At 46.7% G+C, this 19,555-nt stretch overlaps 2 protein-coding genes across 2 annotated transcripts in view; one reads left to right on the forward strand and one right to left on the reverse strand.

Annotated features, from left to right (window-relative positions):
• The window catches only part of T265_04834 (hypothetical protein), a gene marked incomplete at both ends in the record, with an annotated part of 120,963 nt that overhangs the window by 28,211 nt on the left and 73,197 nt on the right, over positions 1-19,555 (forward strand). Inside the window, 9 exons of the mRNA XM_009169680.1 lie at positions 141-320; positions 359-414; positions 5,258-5,343; positions 5,394-5,626; positions 6,509-6,804; positions 11,517-11,696; positions 12,871-13,024; positions 17,504-17,643; positions 18,526-19,537. The remainder of the gene's footprint in view (positions 1-140; positions 321-358; positions 415-5,257; positions 5,344-5,393; positions 5,627-6,508; positions 6,805-11,516; positions 11,697-12,870; positions 13,025-17,503; positions 17,644-18,525; positions 19,538-19,555) is intronic.
• T265_04835 (hypothetical protein) lies at positions 8,597-8,851 on the reverse strand (the record flags this gene model as incomplete). The annotated part of the gene is made up of 1 exon (XM_009169681.1): positions 8,597-8,851. One exon carries the CDS (start codon positions 8,849-8,851, stop codon positions 8,597-8,599), a length of 255 nt encoding a protein of 84 aa, XP_009167945.1.

Here is a 19,555-nt window from a genome sequence, read left to right on the forward strand (position 1 = left end):
CAATCCGTGAATCCGTGAAAATCCGTGAGCCAGTCACACTCGTTGGCCAATGACAGCGCAGTAACCCGAGTGCGCCGTGTCATCACATAGCGTGCGCCCGCTCACTGCGGGGAGTACTTTTTCCGATCCTGCAGCCCTAGATTACGTGATGGCAAATGTAACACCCGTTCATGTTAATTGTTCAATCGACCAAAACATACTAAATTATTGCACTTCTGGTGACCTGGACTCTTTGAAGAGTTACGCACCTATCCTTGACCAAGTTATTCACAACAACTTCCCCGGTGGTCAAACTTGCCTGATTGCTGCATGTCGGAATGGTATGTTGACTTTGCTGACTGAGATATCTGAAATTCAGGTCACCGGGAGGTTGCAGAATACCTCATTGATGTTTGCGGTGCCGATGTAGAACAGGTGAGTGTGTTTTGATTTTTAATGACAAATGCACGAGTCTTAATATTCATGTATTGATTTCACTTCTGGAAAATGGTGAGCTAGACGATCGCTTGTTTTCAGTGAGTCACCTAGCCGTCGTAGGTTATATATGGTAATAAAGTGAATAAAAGTGAACCCGCCACAATAATGCCTTCAGACTAAGGTATGGGAATCGGTATTCGTTAGGTCTAAGTTCACGCAAGAGCTAACTGTCTAAGTTGCGTGGGAGGTATGGTCTCGGGGGGCTGATGCTGTCACTACAACCTCGCAAACAATTGGTTCGTTCTATACAACTAGGACCTGCACGATAAATACCTCATTTGCGACTGTACAGTCGCTGGGTGGCGCTTTAGGCATCACTGGTTTGTCGACAACGCTCACAGTGCGTGCGTACAGAAACCGTGTGAGTCACCGGGGATTGCACAATAAGGCCGTTACATCTGGGTAAAATACAGAATGTAGCCGAAGCAAGCACTTAGAAACAATTGCAGTGCATATCAACCAACATGAGGTGACAATTTTATTCAGTGAGCACCTCATAGGTCAAAAAATGAAGAATCAAAAGGTTGTTGTGATAGTGATATTCGTGTGGTGCGGTATTGTCAGACGAAAGCCGAGCAAAACCATTTTCGTGGGTGAGATTGGATGAATCCCTTCTATGCACAAAGTTTGGGAGTGAGCAGTCGAATTCTGACTGTGTTGCCATATGGCAGTGGCCTCTATAAGTCCGAGATTTCGCTTTGGATGATTTTTTTGTCAGTTCTTACCTGGTCTGAAATACAGTGTCCTGATTAATGGTGTGCCCTATTTCGCCTTCGGAATTCTGGATTCTGTCTGCCTCCCAGGTTCAGCCACTTTGGGCAGTGTTCCATACTCAGAAAAATGCTGGGCTATACGTTAGTGATACCATATGCAGGTTAGAGCGCGAATTTGCTGAACGGAAGATTCTAACCCGAATTCTGCATCTCGACTTACCTTGTCTAGGCTTGGACAACCTGGCGGTATCCTAGCCCTCAGGCAACCTTTGGGTTGTATGGGCAGCTAGGACCAAAAGGGTGTTACAGCTGAACGATTCCATGTGTTCACTTGAGTTCATAAACAGCAATGCTCACAGTTTATCTGTATTTTGCGGGTGTGCAGGTTAAGTCGGCGAACATCGGTATTTAGGCGTGTTGAGCTGGTGAATTTGTCGGTAGTCGAATCCCCCTTAAAAGAAAGAATAAGGGGCCGTACATGGTGGTATCAGTTACGGAGTTTTCGGACCACCGTATTTGCGTCATGCCATTCGCAACTTAATGCAAAAGTAGGACAAGCTTCAGCCAACGTATTTATCACAGCGATCACATCGAGTTTTCAAAAGGGGCGCTAGTACGGCCGTGATACGGAGGTGTATTTAGTCGACATCTCTGGGAAACATAGCTACATTTATCGTGACTCCACTCATGTGCTCACTCATCGTGGTAACACTGACAGACAGTAAGGTCTGTCAGGTCTGAGGCGCCAAAAACTCTTCGGGTTCCAGGTTGAGAGGCTCTTCGATAGTTGGGGGAGGCCCTAGGAGGGGACTTGATACGTCATGCACCGGGAAATGACTACCTGATGACCTTTTAGCTTATTTGGTTGTTCACACCATGCAGGCAGGCCGGTAGTGTGCGGACCACCCAGTATGAAAACAGGTTGACCTGAAGTGGTGTATGCGTAAGCATTAGATGCTGCTGCACTATAGAGTTGCCCTTTGACTTTTTGGCTCTGTCCGGGTGTGTCAACAATCACAATGGAAGGGCGAGTATTTGTTTAGACAAATGACAGATACCTCCGGCCAGATTTGAACTGTTTTCCGTACGTAGAACAGCAGAGAAGTTTGGCAGGAGGGTGAAAAACTCGAAAAATAAACAGTAAGAAAGTATCTTTACTGTATATAAGCAACAATGCAGTCAGCTATGTGAGACGGACAAGACTTGGAATTTTGGTTGTTACAACCAGTGAGTAGAATAAACTATACAAGGCAGTGTTTTGGCTGATTCACTGGAGCCAGCGGGCATGTTGCCCCGACTGAGTGCCGATCCGGGGCTGAGATCGAATGAAGCACCGATTGTACCAATTTCGAAACTGGAAAAGTTAACGACAATGTGGAAGTGGACGCAGATCTATTTGGAAATTCAGGCCCTTCAAGGTGCACTCGTTTTAGCCTACCAATGTTGACAGTCCTGCGTCACCCACAACGCTCCGTGATGAAAATTTTCTTTACGTTGGACGCTATGGTGGTTTCTTTGTTCCAGCAACGCGTACAAAAATGTGAATGCATGTACCTAGGACTTGGGGAACAAAAACATTGCGATTGACGGTCGGGTGTCATTGGGACGGGGACGATAATCTGGCAGCAAAATGCTTCGCTAACGAAGCATCGTAGGAACATCGTATAGACAGAGACGGAGCAGTCCCCTTGTGGATACAACAGTTGATCATAGAGTTTTTCGGCGCTGGGTACTTGCGGAAAATATTTCTGGGATTGATACCAGTCCAATGGGTAGCGTCAACGGCACTGATCGACGTTTTAAGTTGGTGATAAGGTGGTCCAGTTTAAGCGCGAAATTACAGACCAGGAGGTCCGAGATTGGGGCTCGACCCGGCATTTTGACTGCTTCTGTCTAGGCTCGGCCAATCTGCCAGTATCGACGGCCTTGTGGTGTGGCAGCTAGGCGTCGGAAGGCTGTCACAGCTGAAGGATTGTTTCTTTTACGAAATCTTGCTGTTTACCTAGGGATGGTAGGTCTTAGTGTGGGTGCGATGGCATTCCAATGTACTAAGTCTTTGAGAATCGGGCATTCTTGAACCGCGAACCTCTGTCGGCCTTGATCGTCGCCGGGTAGCCGTACGCGGAGACCGACGTTCGGTAAAGGTTCGGATAATAGTCTCTGCGCTAACGTTTGTTATAGGTTTGGCTCCAGGTCATACTACATATCAGTCATTGATGGTCAACAAGTAGATCGTGCCGTTGGATGGGGGTAAGGCGCACACTAAATCCATATGGATGTGGGCCAAACGGGAGCACAAACGTGGAAAACGACCAGCTGATCTCGAATTTTAGCTTATTGGCAAGCCAAGCGCGGGTAGACCCACACAGGTATTTCTCTGTATACCGAATCAGAAACACTGAATCGGTGTCATCCTGGTTGTGCCTCGGATGTTGGCTTCGGCAGTACCATGGGAGCCACGAAAACCCGTCACGTGGCCATGGAAACTAGGTCAAGAACGACGACTGACATGAAGGAACAACTGCCACATCCTTGTCGGTTGTGGGGAATGGTTTCACAGTGCTAGAGTTTCGAAGCTCTGAGAAGGGTAGCGTTTCGAGTGGTTTCGAAACGCGGACACCATGGGCTTGTTATCATTGAAGACCACGAATGCTTGGCCCTCCAGTGCATACTCAAAGTGCTGGATAGCAGAACAGATCGTCAAGAGTTCATATCCGAACGTGATGTAACGCGCTTCCGGTGGTGGTGAGCATCTGGAAGAGGAAGCAAAAGGTTTCCGCATACCTGAGTCGGTTCCTGTAGGAAAGCTCCGACGGCTGAACTGGACGCTTCTTCGGCAGTGCTAAGCGGGCCGGTGGTCTCGAATGGACAGAACAGTGTGACCGAAACCAGCGCTTCTTTAACTGCCTGAGAAGCACACCATACATTCGGCGAATGGTCGACATCATCGTTCGTTTGACCTCTAGTCAGCTGCTTAGGCGGGCTAACAAGAGCAGTACAATCCGAATTAGAACGGCGACAGTGGCCTACCATCCCTTTGAAACGGCAGACCGCGTCAGAGGTTGTAGAGAAAGGAAAGCCAAGCTCGACGAACAGTCATCATCATCATCATCATCATCATCATCATCATCATCAACGACAGCATGATATCAGTGTTCAACACCGATAATTCACTGCCGTACAACCATGATTTATCTGAAGGCCTTATTGTAAAGAAAAGAATAAAGGTGGACGGGGAAGGGAATTAGTGCTGGCTTAGTACAGTCACTCCGAGATGCCTACACCTCCAGACATTCACCAAGGTTATCTGGATAGAAACTGACAACAAGAACGCCACTGACATCAGTTGACAGCCATATCTTTTAGTGTCTCCAATGACCGAAACCAGCGCTTCTTTAACTGCCTGAGAAGCACACCATACATTCGGCGAATGGTCGACATCATCGTTCGTTTGACCTCTAGTCAGCTGCTTAGGCGGGCTAACAAGAGCAGTACAATCCGAATTAGAACGGCGACAGTGGCCTACCATCCCTTTGAAACGGCAGACCGCGTCAGAGGTTGTAGAGAAAGGAAAGCCAAGCTCGACGAACAGTCATCATCATCATCATCATCATCATCATCATCATCATCAACGACAGCATGATATCAGTGTTCAACACCGATAATTCACTGCCGTACAACCATGATTTATCTGAAGGCCTTATTGTAAAGAAAAGAATAAAGGTGGACGGGGAAGGGAATTAGTGCTGGCTTAGTACAGTCACTCCGAGATGCCTACACCTCCAGACATTCACCAAGGTCATCTGGATGGAAACTGACAACAAGAACGCCACTGACATCAGTTGACAGCCATATCTTTTAGTGTCCCCAACCAGGCACAGTGAGGATCACGCGGTCCGCATCCTGGAAGACGAGTAGCACCGACAGCACCCAAGCGTGTCGTGATCTCCTTCATACCTGATCAATTGCTGATGAATATACCCGAGCTACCAATATTCCAACACAATAATAGCTGGAACTTCATTCTCCAATATGCGGGAATTATTTTGCTCGATACGGCACCTCAGGAAATCGACGACTATGTGCCCGAATTCACGTTAGCCCGGGTTCTCAGTCACTTGATGAAGAATGTGGTTTGCTTTTACGAAGATTGGTGGGTCTTTTGTTTCGATGTGGCACTGTGTATCGCTCGTGATGGCTCAGGGCCGCTGAGGATTGTGACAACCTTAGTGAACGGCGAAGTATCGCTCGAGGACGTCGGTTTGAAGTGCGCTGGAGCGATTGGAGCTCTGTGGGCCAAAATGCAGGCCGTGACGGTCTGTATACTCTCACTCCCTACCATTCCGGACAAACTGAGCCATTGAACGTCGTCTGTGTCGTTGACTTTAATGCACGACTAATTTCCTTATTCTCTTCTCCTCAGTCAACGGAACATGGTTTGTGACTGAAAAGCTGACTGACGGATAATGATCTCTATACAGGCATCCACGAGCCGGTGCTGTTTGTTGTCTGCGAGGAGGACGGTGGGCGAAGAAAGTCGACGTCAGTGGTGCATGCTTGATGAGAAACACCCGCCGTAATGGACTTCGAAGCTGAAAGTCTATGGAAAGCTAACGCTTGCCGTGCATGTCGATGGTGCTGTCATTTGCTGTTCACAGGCTCGATGTGGACATGTCAGCTATCATATAGTCCGAGGGACTAATGCTACCTCTACCCCAACGTCAACGGGATAGCGTACTCAAATGGTACGGTCAGTGATATACAAAGGGTGGCTTGAGAGGCCAGTCACATTAGTTACCGTTACACGCTGTCTGTTTCCCTGTCCCTTATTGAGGAAGAAGCAATAGGGTAGCATTTCTGGGAGGCGACTCCGAGTGTCTGATGAATCAGCAGGTACCTCGGGAATTAAGTGATGGAGACATGCGAACCCAACGGTACAGAGATCGTCCCGTTCACTTGGTCCGGCGACGTGGGCCTCCTGTCGAAACAACCCCCATGTGGTGACTTAAATTAGCCATGTGCAATGAAAGCTTTGATATATGAAGAGCCTGCTAGCGTCACTTGTGCTTCGTCGCCTTGTGATGGTTCGTGAAACACTGACGCGAAAGCGGCAAGCAAGATTCCGGTCTGGTAGGGGTTGCGTTGTCCAAATCTTCGCACTCCGTTAGGTGATAAACCACGGCATACGTACAAATGACCCAAAAATTGGATATTCCTGGATTTTTGAGTCGGTTGATAGATCTGTTCTCCTTGACACGCTTTCCCATCAAGGAATGCCCCGGATGTTTGTGAGCACAATACGTTCTTTGTATCCTCAGACTTCTGGACGTTTGAGAGTATTCAAAAAGCTCTCCAAAAGCTTCCGTACATAAGCGGTGGCCATCAGGGATGCCCATTTTCTCCATTCCTTTTTGACTATGTGATCGATGAAATAATGAGACGAACGCTGAAAGATCTCAAAAACTCTAGTGTTCAAATAGCCTGTGACGAAAACATTGTCGGTTTGGAATATATAGACGATATCACTCTCGTCTTCGGAGAGAAGGCGCACGTGTTTTCGGTTGAAATGACTAAAGTCATCCCGTCCTTTGGTATGCTCTTTCCACCCATAAAGGTAAGGTCATTCTCCTGGACATGCAGTAGGTGAGCACGCCACTTATATTTCACGGGGATACACCCAAACTTGTGGAGCGCTTCAAGTAACTGGCAAGTTACATCGGTTCTGAATGTAGTGTGACAGCTGAGGTTAATGCACCAGTTTGCAAGACTCGGATCGCGTTTGTTAGTTCGGGGTACCTATGGGGTCGATGTGGTATATCCCTAAATCTCAAGCGACGTGTGTATCAAGCTGTCTTGTATAGCTGTGAGACTTGACCCGCTCAAGCAGCGGAGCTGAGACGTCTTCAGGTGTTCGACAATCGTCGCCTCAGAACTATAGCTCGTGCGGTTGGTGTGAATATATTCGTAACGAGGCAGATAGGAAGCAAGTGTTGTGCGACGGATACTTCCTTTGAGAAATGTGTCCAACATCAGAAGCTGCGTTGGTTGTGACATGTGTTGCGTATACCGAACCATCGTTTGCCGAAGAGAGTTCTATTTTCCATACCCAACTCAGAGTGACAGAAGCAGACATGTGGCCAACCCTTGACTTCACAGGAGTATGAAGGGGATTACGAAACGCTTGGGTGCTGTCGGTGCTACTCGTCTTCCAGGATGCGGACCATGTGATCACCTCTGCGCCTGGTTGGAGACACTAAAAGATATGGCTGTCAACTGATGTCAGTGGCGTTCTTGTTGTCAGTTTCTATCCAGATAACCTTGGTGAATGTCTGGAGGTGTAGGCATCTCGGAGTGACTGTACTAAGCCAGCACTAATTCCCTTCCCCGTCCACCTTTATTCTTTTCTTTACAATAAGGCCTTCAGATAAATCATGGTTGTACGGCAGTGAATTATCGGTGTTGAACACTGATATACTGTCGAGGATTGATGATGATGATGAGCGCGTTCAACTGAAACGTTGATGTTGATTAGAAAAGTAGAGTCGGCCAGAAGATTCTAGTGTTACTACTGATAACGGCGGTATATTCTTGAACAACTTAGGAAGCACTGCTTCTGGTAAGACAGGACAATTCAAATTTCAAGTATAATAATAATATGACTGTGGACAGTCCTCAGGGAAAACTAGCTCGTTACTTTATTCTTATCTTCTGAATATGGCTTTCAAATACATCATTATGGTACGACAGCGAAGCATCGGCGTTGAACACTGCTGTCGCGCTGTCGGTGATGATGATATATGAGGGTCTTGTGGATCTTGCTAGGTATACGGCGGGAGCGATGGCGCGATGTGTGGTTGGAGTTTCCCACTTTTTAATCCAATCAGCAAATTAGGCTTAGGTGTATTCCTGTCACTTTGCTCAGCGCTGAATTGATGTGCATCGGTTGGTACTTTTGTGGGTCATTCCTGGATGCCTTTGTATGTCCGTCTGACAACAACTTCTTCCGGTAAAGTTCGTCCATTTCGTGGCCTTTGAAAGGTAGTATTAGGGAGATACGACATCGGTACTGACAGCAAAGTTGCAGGGGCGCTTATACAGCGCTTCCACGCGTGCGTTTATGTTATGCGGTTGGAACCTGGCTTACTTGAGCTTAAGATATCTTCCACTATTCGCTTTTCCATCGTTGCTATGTTCGCCTGTGGCAGGAAATCACATGACAAACGACGAATTTCGCCTACGTGTATTTGTTGTGGATGATCTCAACACTCTATTTGAACCCATGTCATGGATTGTTAAGGCGTATGCATGTACCCGTGAATGGAGCACGGAAAACAACACTTGCTGGGTGATTGCTCTTCCGTAACACACGACAAACGTGCTGTAGTGTGGTGCTCGACCGTCCTCCATTAGACATTTTGCAACCAAATACCGACCTTTTGGTCATATATTTTTAAACCCTTGAGTGTCCACGAGCTCTGGGTATCTTTGCGGGATGTCGGTTGTCGAGACTTTAAGCGCTGTTCTGACCGTCTGTCACCGGAATTAATCTGACTTCCATACGAGGCAGTCAGTGCAACCTTGTAAATATGGCCTTTGGCGCCCATCAACTTCTGTTTTGGTTTCTCGTTCGCCTCTCCGTTTGAAGCGGTATGCCGATGCATTACGCTTCCGCGTAGGGTGGACTTCCTGTGGCCGTTTGTTTCACTTGGGTAGCAACTCCATACAAGTCCTGAATTAGCTACTCTGAGCAGGGTATCAGAATAAATTTAATTCCTTCGTATTCGACATACATACAAATCCCTACTACCTAGCCCGGTGTACGGATGGGGCAAGGTCACCTCAGGCTCTCCGGTCTTCGTCGATGAGGGTTGTTTGCAGCCGTTCGTCTCTTGAAGCATTATCTGTCTTAATGGACTGCTGACATCCGTTGGTTTCACCACAACATTACGGATTGTGGTGGGGTTAATTGTACAGACGAATTCGGCTCCGTTTGTCCACCGCTTTACTCAAAAATTCCGCTTTATCACGTATAAGTATGAGTTAGTCAGTGCTGGTCAGCTTCTTGTGGCCGTACTGACCGAAGGCCGCGTTTGGAGCCTTCCCTAGACGTTTTTCGGATGCGCGCCGCTGACTCTTTGCATAGGTGAACAGCTTTACGGTGCTTCTTGGCTTCTCAACATAGTTTACTTTCACTTAGATATTGAATTCTCTATTGTAAAGGGCTCATATTTTCACCTTATCCACTGTACTAAAGACAATATTCAGCGTCTACTGTTGTAATTGATGCCTCATACTGAATCTGGGATATACTGGACGTACGCGTTCATTCTCCACTTAGTGGTCCTGCAGGTTTCAGACGGTGACACATTGGCTTGCAGGACTCAGGCTTCATGCCATACCGCTTAACGTGAAGATCCATTTGTGAGCTGAATGATCCAGGTTGCTTTCATATCATCCTACTTCCATGGATCGCAATATGTTGATTAAAATTGTTGGGATACGACTGGAGACTGTGAAGCGCCCAAGTCAGTGTTGAGGAATATAAGTACGCTCGGATTCGCTGTCTGGTTTTTGGTCTGTTCGTCAAACTCGGCAGATGGACTGCAAACGTTTCGTCACCACTCGAGGAGGTATCGTTGGTACAGGGTTGGGTGAATAGATTCCCTCTCTTCTGCCTTTGCTTGTACATACTTATATGTACTTATATGCTACTTTATTTATATGCTTGCAGTTATTCTTTAAAGAGCCGCGAGATGGTCTGCACGTAGTTTGGTTGGTCAATTTGGGATCTGAGTTTCGTTGTTCGACCGTTCTCCATTGCGTTTAGTCCGTTTGCTTCTTACTCTGTAATATGCTTTTCCTCCACTTGGCTGGTTAATTGTGGTATATATAGAAGTACTAGGTGTGTTAGACCATCCCTATACGGAAGTATCCGAAATGTTGAGCGGACGCAATACGATGATGGCACAGTCAAGACTTGTGCCTGAACTCCCTATGTAGATTGGGCTTGACAACATGACTCACCAGGTGGTCTGTCGAACAAGCATTCCCAAGTGTTTCCTAGTCCTTATAGATAGTCCGTTAATTACCAAGCCCTAGCGTTTGAAGTCGCCTGCCTTACTCGACTACAGGCTCGTATTTTTGGTAGCTCCTACTTTTATCTTTTGCCGTCTGGCTAAATCACGTGACTACCCACAGATGATCGGTTGTCCCTGGAGCAACGTCAGGCGCTACCCCGTATTAATGTTTAACATAAAATCGTGCAGCTGTTATACCCTTTCGGTGCTCAGCTGCCACACCACTCAATGGAAACACCAGGGCTGATATACTGTCAGGTTGCCCAAGCTTAACGAAGGCAGTCGAGATGTCGAGGTAGGATTTCGGTCAGTAACCTCGCGGCTTTGTCACCGATCTACCTCAAGCTGCTACCGTGTTTTTATGTATAGTTTGCTTGAAATTCGAAGGAAACAAATGAGCTGGTATTTTCGGGTGTTCCTTGTCCAAGCAACACTATGTGTACTGTCATTTGTAGGCTGTAACCACGGGCCTCTCTGCCGATTGCTCATATGCCAACTAATGGGCTCTTTCAGCCTTGACTTAATAGGCATTAACTTGGTGTCCTTCCATATCTGGCAACTGTACAGCCAAGTAGTCTGCTAAGCTAATCAACCTCTACCGTACCCTCATTGATCAGAGGTATATGTGTTGACAAAACGGTCTTTTACTATAGAGGAAAATGTTTGTAGCCCGGGTAGCGTAGGTGATCGTTGGCTTGTTCGCTGAGCTGGGCAATTTGATTGCAAACGTTTCATCACCAATCGAGGTGACGTCGTCGGTGCGTTATTGGGGAGCGTAGTGGTGGGTTAGTGGTTTTGGCCCAACAATATGATCTCTCTGTTACCCCTAGTTGCTCATCCATGGTTGCACGGTTGCCTGGTACTCACCACTCGTGGTTGCCTACGTTCGTTTCCCTTAGCTTTATAAATTTGGGATAACTCATCAACAGTGCTGCTTAATCCAGGTGGTATTGGATCGTAGTTCATGCATGATATTTATGTATTTTGTCGCTATGGAATGAGTTTGGTATACATCCCGTCGAACGCGGCTCAAAATCGACAGTTTGGACTTCACATAGGTCTAACTCAGCCACTAGACCTGTAATGTTTTATGTTTTTGTTTTTGTAGAGTTCGACCTAGTTTTGATCGCCACAAAATAATTTTCTTTGGAAGGAGTGTCCAGTCAGATTTTTTTGCCTACCTGTTACCTTCTAATCGCGCCTATTCGCACTTAAAGTGCTTTCTGTCCCTTGTCTCCTTGTCCAACAGGTCGGCGTGGTCGAATTCGAAAGTGAGCAAGTCGAAGGTGTGCCTCCGTTGTGGTGTGCTGCTGCGGCAGGCCATCTGGCGGTTGTAGAGCTCCTGGTCTCTCGAGGTGCAGACGTCAATCGCACCACGATCACCAATTCAACTGCTTTACGTGCCGCATGTTTCGACGGGCACGAACAGGTAAGCGATCATTTTCCTGCCGTCTAAACTCGGTTGAAGGCCGTGGCCGAATCGTATGACGTGGTTCCTATATAACTGTCTAACATTTTTGTTTACTCACCGAAAGCAATACCGGATTTCCGCGGGAGAGGTATTTTGCTCCCAGGCCTCGTCACTTTCGACGGGCAGTCAGCTTTGAACCATGTTATTGCTTTCACTTCATGTGTTCTCTATATGAGCTTTAGTAAACTTTCAAGCTTACCCTCTTCAACCCATTTTTTTGACCTCGTATTCCGTTCGCTTGGTTTCATTTATAGTGTCCTTAGATTGCCGTCCTCAGTGACTAACCGAGAGGTCTTGTACTCCGGAGAAGACTAGAGAAGGGAATCTTGTTAATTCTGTTCGAGCCTTTCGGTCGCAACCCCGCGATTACCCCCGGGATGCGGTGGGTTGTTGTGACTACTCTCTCTCTCTAACTCGTTCAGCTGTAACACCCTTTCGATGCCTACCGGCCATGCCACCCGAAGGAAGCACGAAGGCTGGGGGACTGCCAGGTTGCCCAAGCCTAAACAGGGGAAGTCGAGAGGTAGAGGTCGGGTTCGAACCACGAACCTTGCGGTCAGTAAATTCACGCTCTAACAACTGAGCGTTTGTGATAGCATGTTTTCCAGCGTGGTGGGGTGCTAGTAACCGTGCTTGACAACCATCCATATTCGGGTGGATAATGCACAACTTCGAAGGGGACTTCAAATCATTAGAATACGTGCAACTAAAAGTCGAGCAAGTAACTAAGAATCCGCTGAATTGAAACTAAACTCCGATGACTTTTGGTGATTGATACTTGGATCCTGTCCGGGCTTGAGCAACCTGACAGTGTGTTAGCTTTTGTGCTTCCTTCGGGCAGCATGGCAGCTAGGCAAAGTAGACGTGTTGCAGTTGGATCATTGATACTTGGATATGAACTGATAGCTGACCAGTATGGCTAAGCCGGTCACTAAATTGCTCCAGCTTTCCCATATTGTCGTTCATTTTTAGTTCTCATTTGTGACCCAGTTACTCATCTCTATGTTTGATGGATGTCGACTATGGTTGGCCTTCAAGGACGACTCTATTTTGACTAACTTTTCACCCGCCTTTTCTTATCGTTCCTGTCTACCGTTTTTCTCTACTCAACTGCAGTCCAATTTATTTCTAGGTCGTGAGATTCCTGGTTGACCACGGAGCCAACGTGGAAATCCCAAATCGACATGGCCACACATGTCTTATGATCAGCTGTTACCGTAGACACGACCGTATTGTCGAGTTCTTGCTCAGTAAAAAGGCTCGTGTGAATCGTCGAAGTGCAAAAGGTGAGTGAAAATATGACATCGTCTCGTTTCTTTTTCCCGTGCTTCACTCCCTGAAATGGACTGCTGAGTTCATCTGGCTGCTCCGCTTTCGGCGTTTGGTATTTCCACCAGCTATTGAGAGTGAAAATGACCGACTTTGTATGGACTACTACAGCATTGGTAGAACACAATTACGAGCTCATTGATCCTGTCTTCGAAACGACAGACCAGTCGTGTTATCTAGAAGTATTTTACATCATCATTGTCAGGTGTAATAACCGCGTATTCGTCGTACAAGGGTTTTAGTTTCTGCAGTTTCGTTCACCGATGATTTGGGGGTAGGGGGTAGGTAGCTGTGCATTGCAGGCGGGAGATGATAAATTGGTGCATAAATCCAGCACTCTCAGTGGGCTGTCATGTGGGGGGATTGGGGAGGGAGCTATGCATTGAAGGCAATAGCTTGGATGCATGAGCGCCATTGAGGGCGCGACTGGGCCATGTCTGACAATGTCTAACCATTTATGTGGACTGTCTCGGGGTCCCCATGAGATTGAAATGCGTCCTCAGATTATTGGAAAATTCTGTGCTGCATAGTCCGTCAGTGTTTCTCATAGAGAGTGGTGAGTTCACCTGTCTTACTGTCTCCGAGGATTTCTCCCGTTTTCCGCGCTGTAACTATCAAATTGAAAGATTCACTGTCGCAGCAGGGCCTGCAAAGTCATACTGCCTACCAGCGTGTTTATGTGTTGGAATCACCGTAACGTTTTGTTGGCCAGTAAACCATCTGAATTCATATGAATCAATGTTATGTAGTGGGCATCGATGGTTCAGTGTTCCGGGCATTTGAGGAGCGTTCGGGGTGGAATTTTAGACGGGCACTTGGTCATTGGTATTGATCAAGTAGAGGCAGCTAGAAAATTCCACACAGTTCTTTGCCACGTCGCTCACCATGTATCCGACTGATGAACGAGATTAAGACAGTTAGACGCGCTGTAACATCACTTTATAACAGAATTCTTGTTAAAGACAGGTTACATTCATTCACGCCATTAATATCACAACCGGAATAACCCAATCCTTGTCCTTTTACTCAACTTCCCGCTCGGCTAGGCAGTATTTTTCTTCATTCGCCTTCTCCGCGTTCACAAGGTCATATGGCAGGGCACGTGATTGTCCATAGCTGGTATTCTCACGGATCGTTCAAACAAACGTTGTCTTGAAGTTCACATTCCGTTGGTGCCTAGCTGTGATTTTGTCCGTTGGGTGAGCGTTTGAAACATGTGATTGCCGGATGCAATAAAGTGTATTGTGAGTTAGTTTGAAATCCCTTCTGCGTGACAGAAGAGCTTGCGTTTGATTCTTTTCAGACACTGTTCATTTGATAGTACGGTTGCGGGTAGAACAAGTATCCTCAATAGTTTTGTTTCATACTTATTCAAATTAGTTGGATGTCCTAAAACAAAATGCTGTCTGGAATTCAGTGAGTGGTGTTATCCAAGTCACCACTTTTTACTATAGGATAAATTCTTCCCAGAAGATGGTTAGTCGGCGTACGAACGGAGCCCTCAGCGTGCGGCTTTTGTTGGAGTATGCACTCCAACACACACAACCACACAACCAAGTACGGACTGCAAAGTAGCAAGGAGAGTGTGGAGTGCATAACCGTAGAAATGGCCGCTGATTCTTGGATTGGCTTCGTCCAGTCACTCCTTCGGGTTTGGCATTCGCTTGACTGCACTTCCCTAGCTCTTTCATTTCCAGCTGTGAGCCGCAGGTCAGTAGCGTTCTGTCTGATGGACCTTAGACGGTTCTTATGCAGATTGGGTAGTACTACTGGCCCATAAACCACGTCCCTATGGCATGTGAGGTCCCTTCATAGCGGGGTGACGCTGGTCGTATCGTGGTATCTTCATTGGTTATCTTTGAGTGATGAATACTGGTGTTTATCTGCTGTACATTCATAAGGAAAAATCTCCCAGTAAATTGGGGGAAACGTAAGAGGGTGGGAACCTTGCATAAACAGCTTTGTGTTCCTATGACGACCGACCAAAAACAAGATGCCCAGCTCTTTAGCAGCAACAAAATAAACGCGTCTGGGCATCGTATCGGAGTGAGATTCATTCGACGGGATTGATCCAAGGTCCTTCACGAACCTTACACAGCATGCGTCCGTCGTGCAATAACAGGCAAACTTTATCTGGACAACCTAACCAAGGTAGGGACAGCATATTCGCCATTGAGACCGGCTAGGCATTGCGTCATGCCGGGTTTGTAACATCCTTCAAGAAGGCTCACACGGACCCCAACCAAGGTGTGAAGACCAAAAACCACTCCTTTGAGCGTAGTGATCTTCGTTTCTCACTGCGAGCCTTTCGCCAACAACAGATCCGGTGGGTGGGCATGCGTAATATATGATCCAACCACCTTAAGCAGTCTTTTATAATATAAGCCCATTTCTTTGAACCGTATCCATAGGTTTGTTGTGCTTCAAATTCCCCCCACAGGATTCACTGTTCTTCCGGTCCTTCCAGAGAATCTGTCAGTTTTCTGTCTTACTATTGCCTTCTGCGTTCCTCGGAATATCAGGGAATGTCGAGGTTCACCGTGAAATAGGCTTGCTCCAGCCTTACCCATACACTTATTTGCGTCTGTTTTATTCTCCTACCTAATTTCCTTCTTTCCAATACGAACGACAACTTGTCTTAATTTTGTGGCCGCTAACTCATTGCTCGACACGGTGACGCCTGGTGATGTCACCATGACTAGTAGCAAAAGATTGTCAACCTCAGCATTATCCGCTCGGCTAATTGAGGAAGCGGGGCGAGATGGCCCAAGTGGTTCAAGCGGAAGTTCTGTGATTCCAAACCGACCTCTGCCTCGCGACTTAACCTGTCTAGGCTTGGACAACCTGGCAGTATCCCAGCCCTCGTGCTTCCTTCGGGTGGCATGGCAGTTAGGGACCGAAGGGTTCTACAGTTGAACAAGCGAGCAAGCCAAGGACACAATGTTACCATTAACTCGTGGTTTTTTGCAACAATTGTGATCTTACATGGGGTGCGCCAATCCCGGTCCCTTTGTTTAGTATACACGAATCGGCCTATTAGTAAATAGATGGATCTTCTCGGAATTCAGTACGACGGATGAGAAATTTTGGCTCTCGTGTTGGGATTGCTTATTCGCCAAACTGGTTAACCGTTTTGACTAGCTTCTTCAAGGATTAAATGGCCATCAATCGTATTGTGTTTTCGCGCAGGTTCTACCCTTATCGGTATATCTTAAATTATGAGAAAACGAAATATTCCAAGTTTGCTTCCCTCGTCGATAAATTCCAGATCTGCCTGGCAACTGATCGCTCTATATTTCAACACTTTGGTAGACAGTATTCACCCAGATAGATAGGTTATGAGTATCAAGGAATCAGCATTTGTAATAATCTATCGTAGCTTTGCGGTAGTGCTTTGCTTTGCAAATGCTCCGGTGAACTTCCATGTTTTGGTCTTAGCATCACCGTATTTACTATACAGATAGTGAGTGAGCAAACGGAGCGCCGTTTTTGGCGTGATAACGGTAATACCTCAGCTCAGTTCTCCATCCACTTCAGTCGCTGAAATGCGTTCCAGCGACTGATGTGCATTACACGAGCCTCCGAAATTCCCAGACAGCACTGTCGAGCAAAGCTCCACTTGCAGCTTGGTAATTCGCAACTTTTTATGATATTTTGACGGATTATACGTTCAAGAATGTACTCATCCTTCGTTNTCGAGCAAAGCTCCACTTGCAGCTTGGTAATTCGCAACTTTTTATGATATTTTGACGGATTATACGTTCAAGAATGTACTCATCCTTCGTTTTTTTTGGCTCCTTGTCAAGAGCGGTTCCATCCACCGCTTTCTACTTAGACAGGACTTTGATGTTATTGCATAGCTGTTCTTTAAAGTATAAGACTTTGGTTATCCCTCTAAGTTACATTGGTGTACGGTACTCATTACTACCTGCCAGGGTGCGTATGGCCAACTGTTGGTTTGCGCACATAGCAGGATTTAAGTTCGACTGTTACGTATTATTTTTCATAGGCCTTAAGCATGCTGTTTGGGTTTCAACACGTTCACAGGCGTGCATAACCTGGCTTAGTGTGTCATGTGACTGACCGCTTCACAAAATATTCTGCACTGAGGACGCGATCAGGTGACTACCAGGTTTTGGATGAAATGTTTACGTCTTATTTGTCCGACCGCTCAGACAGAAAATTAAAGACAGGTGATCCTCAGTTAAACCGAAGCTAGAAACTGAATCGATGACGGGGTTACTTTCGTTCAGTCCCAGCTCTGTATCAGCTTGCTTCAACCACGTCCGCAAGTGACCACTCCTTATTGTCTCACCAGCTACTCGATCCATACGCTAACCACTTAGTCTGCTGATCTTCCACTGTACTGAAATGTGTTACTTGTCCCCGATTTCACCTACTTCGTAATCCGCACAACTTATTCTGGTGTGCTTCAGGTAACACCGCTCTGCACGACTGTGCAGAAAGTGGGAATTTGAAAGGTCTCCAATTCCTGCTTGAACACCGGGCAATCATGCGCAAAGACGAGTATGGACAATCTCCTATCATGTCTGGTGCGAACGCTGCATTCAAGAAGGTAAAAGTCCTTACTTTTTTGTTCTGGCAACTTTCTTGTCACCTTCAAGTTCTGTCATGGTTGCTCATATCTCAACCAACACCATCGTTACCACGTTAGTGCATCCACTGCGCTTGTTCGAATCCATACAGGCTTGCTGAAGATGTCGTTTCAGAAGGGCTTGGTAAATGGTCTATCGTTTTTAACTGGGGAGCGTTTTCTTCTTGACACAAAGGCCTCATCAGACCAAACGAGCAGGTCATCAACTTGGCCTAGTTTTAGTGCAAACGGAGAACTAATCAGTAAGACCGCCCTCCAGTTTGGCACACCAGATCAATTTTGAGTGTCAATTAAGGTTTCTAGTCCGTTGCCCAATTTTTACGGTTGATGAGGGTGCCTATCGACGCTAAATACCGCGACAGAATTACGTGAACAACCTGACAAATTGAGGCTCGGACTATCCTGGGAGTGGGCGTTGATTGAATGAAGACCCCGTGTTTTTCAGTCGTTGCCAAACTTTTCTAGTGAATAAAGTAGAAAGAAAATTGATGGCATTTATTTAAGTAGATAGCTGCGTGTGTCTTTTAATTCTAGGTTTGACCAATGACCTTGAAACATACATTTTAAAATCCAGAGATTGACGTACTTGGTATCGGCACAAAAGCACTCAAACACAAGAGTATAAAAGCTCATCGATTAGATCCAACTGTGAAGACCTAGGGCCTTTCAGCTGTGGTCTTCGCCTGTAGGCCGTATAGGTTGCATCTTGACAGGAGATAGTGTGCTCAGCTGCCCTCACCGCTTCCTCCCCCTAATGAAATATTTTGCCTTACATCGTTGCATTGGACCTTGAGTTTCCACACTCCATCCCAATCACCAAATCGTTCTGCCTTTGTTATACAGATTGTTGATTACCTGTCGGAACTGAGCGATGCCTCGAGCCCTACGGATTCGTCTGCTATAAGTATTCACGAAAAGATTGCAGCCTACGAGTTACTTGGGGCTAGCCTTTTCGACCGTCACTCATTGGTCCAAGATGCCATCGCTGCATGGTTCGAGGCGTTGAAATTACGTCGGGAGGCTGGCACCTATCCAAAGAGTTTCATACCGTTTCAACCGCAGTGTGAATGCTCGGATCAGGAGATACAGCCGGACTCGTCTGGTTGCTCAGACCATCCACAACAAAACTATTTAGATAGCCGTCAACGACTTCAACGCAAATCGGCAGTCGATGTTTTCGGTGCCAACTGGTCTCTGGTTAATCTTGCAGCTCGAGAGGCCATAGCTGTGAACTACACTTCACAGTGGGATTCACACGTGTCCGGTGAACCGTACGCTGATGGGGACATCCTTTGTTCATCATGTCGGTGTTCCGCTCTACTTTCGTCTTCCACCTTATCTTCAACTAGTGACACTGGACCAAATACAGAGACCACTGATCCTGTGTGCAATTTGTACCGTTTAAAACAGCGTGAGCTTCAGTCACAGTTGTATGCAGAGTACTTGAGGGAAATAGGGCGATCGGTTTCCCCCCATTGTTCAGACGACTTAGTGGATGCATCTGTCGCCCGGCCTGATGGACTACTGTCAGCCAAAAAAGCGACCTTGTCATCGCCCGGAACTCATATGGTCATTGGTCTAGTCCACCCGGCCACACCTGCTGATCCCATTCGAAAGATTGAGCCTTCCTGTTGGGATTGTCCGCGGTTTCGCCACTGGCCTTTGAGTCGTCCTTCCGGACCACAATGGAGGCACGGATGGTCGAATAGTTCGAAACGTGGCGACCAACGACGTAACCCTATTCGCAATCGATGTGAAGTTTGTAAGATGGAAATGATCAAACTGGGCAGCATCCAGGAAAACGGTTCCTCATCGATTTCGATTTGTACGCCATGTTCTCTCAGTCCCCAAAAAGGTAAGCGAATACGGCTGA

Source organism: Opisthorchis viverrini (assembly GCF_000715545.1).
Source record: "Opisthorchis viverrini unplaced genomic scaffold opera_v5_85, whole genome shotgun sequence".
NCBI classification, from domain to species: domain Eukaryota; kingdom Metazoa; phylum Platyhelminthes; class Trematoda; order Opisthorchiida; family Opisthorchiidae; genus Opisthorchis; species Opisthorchis viverrini.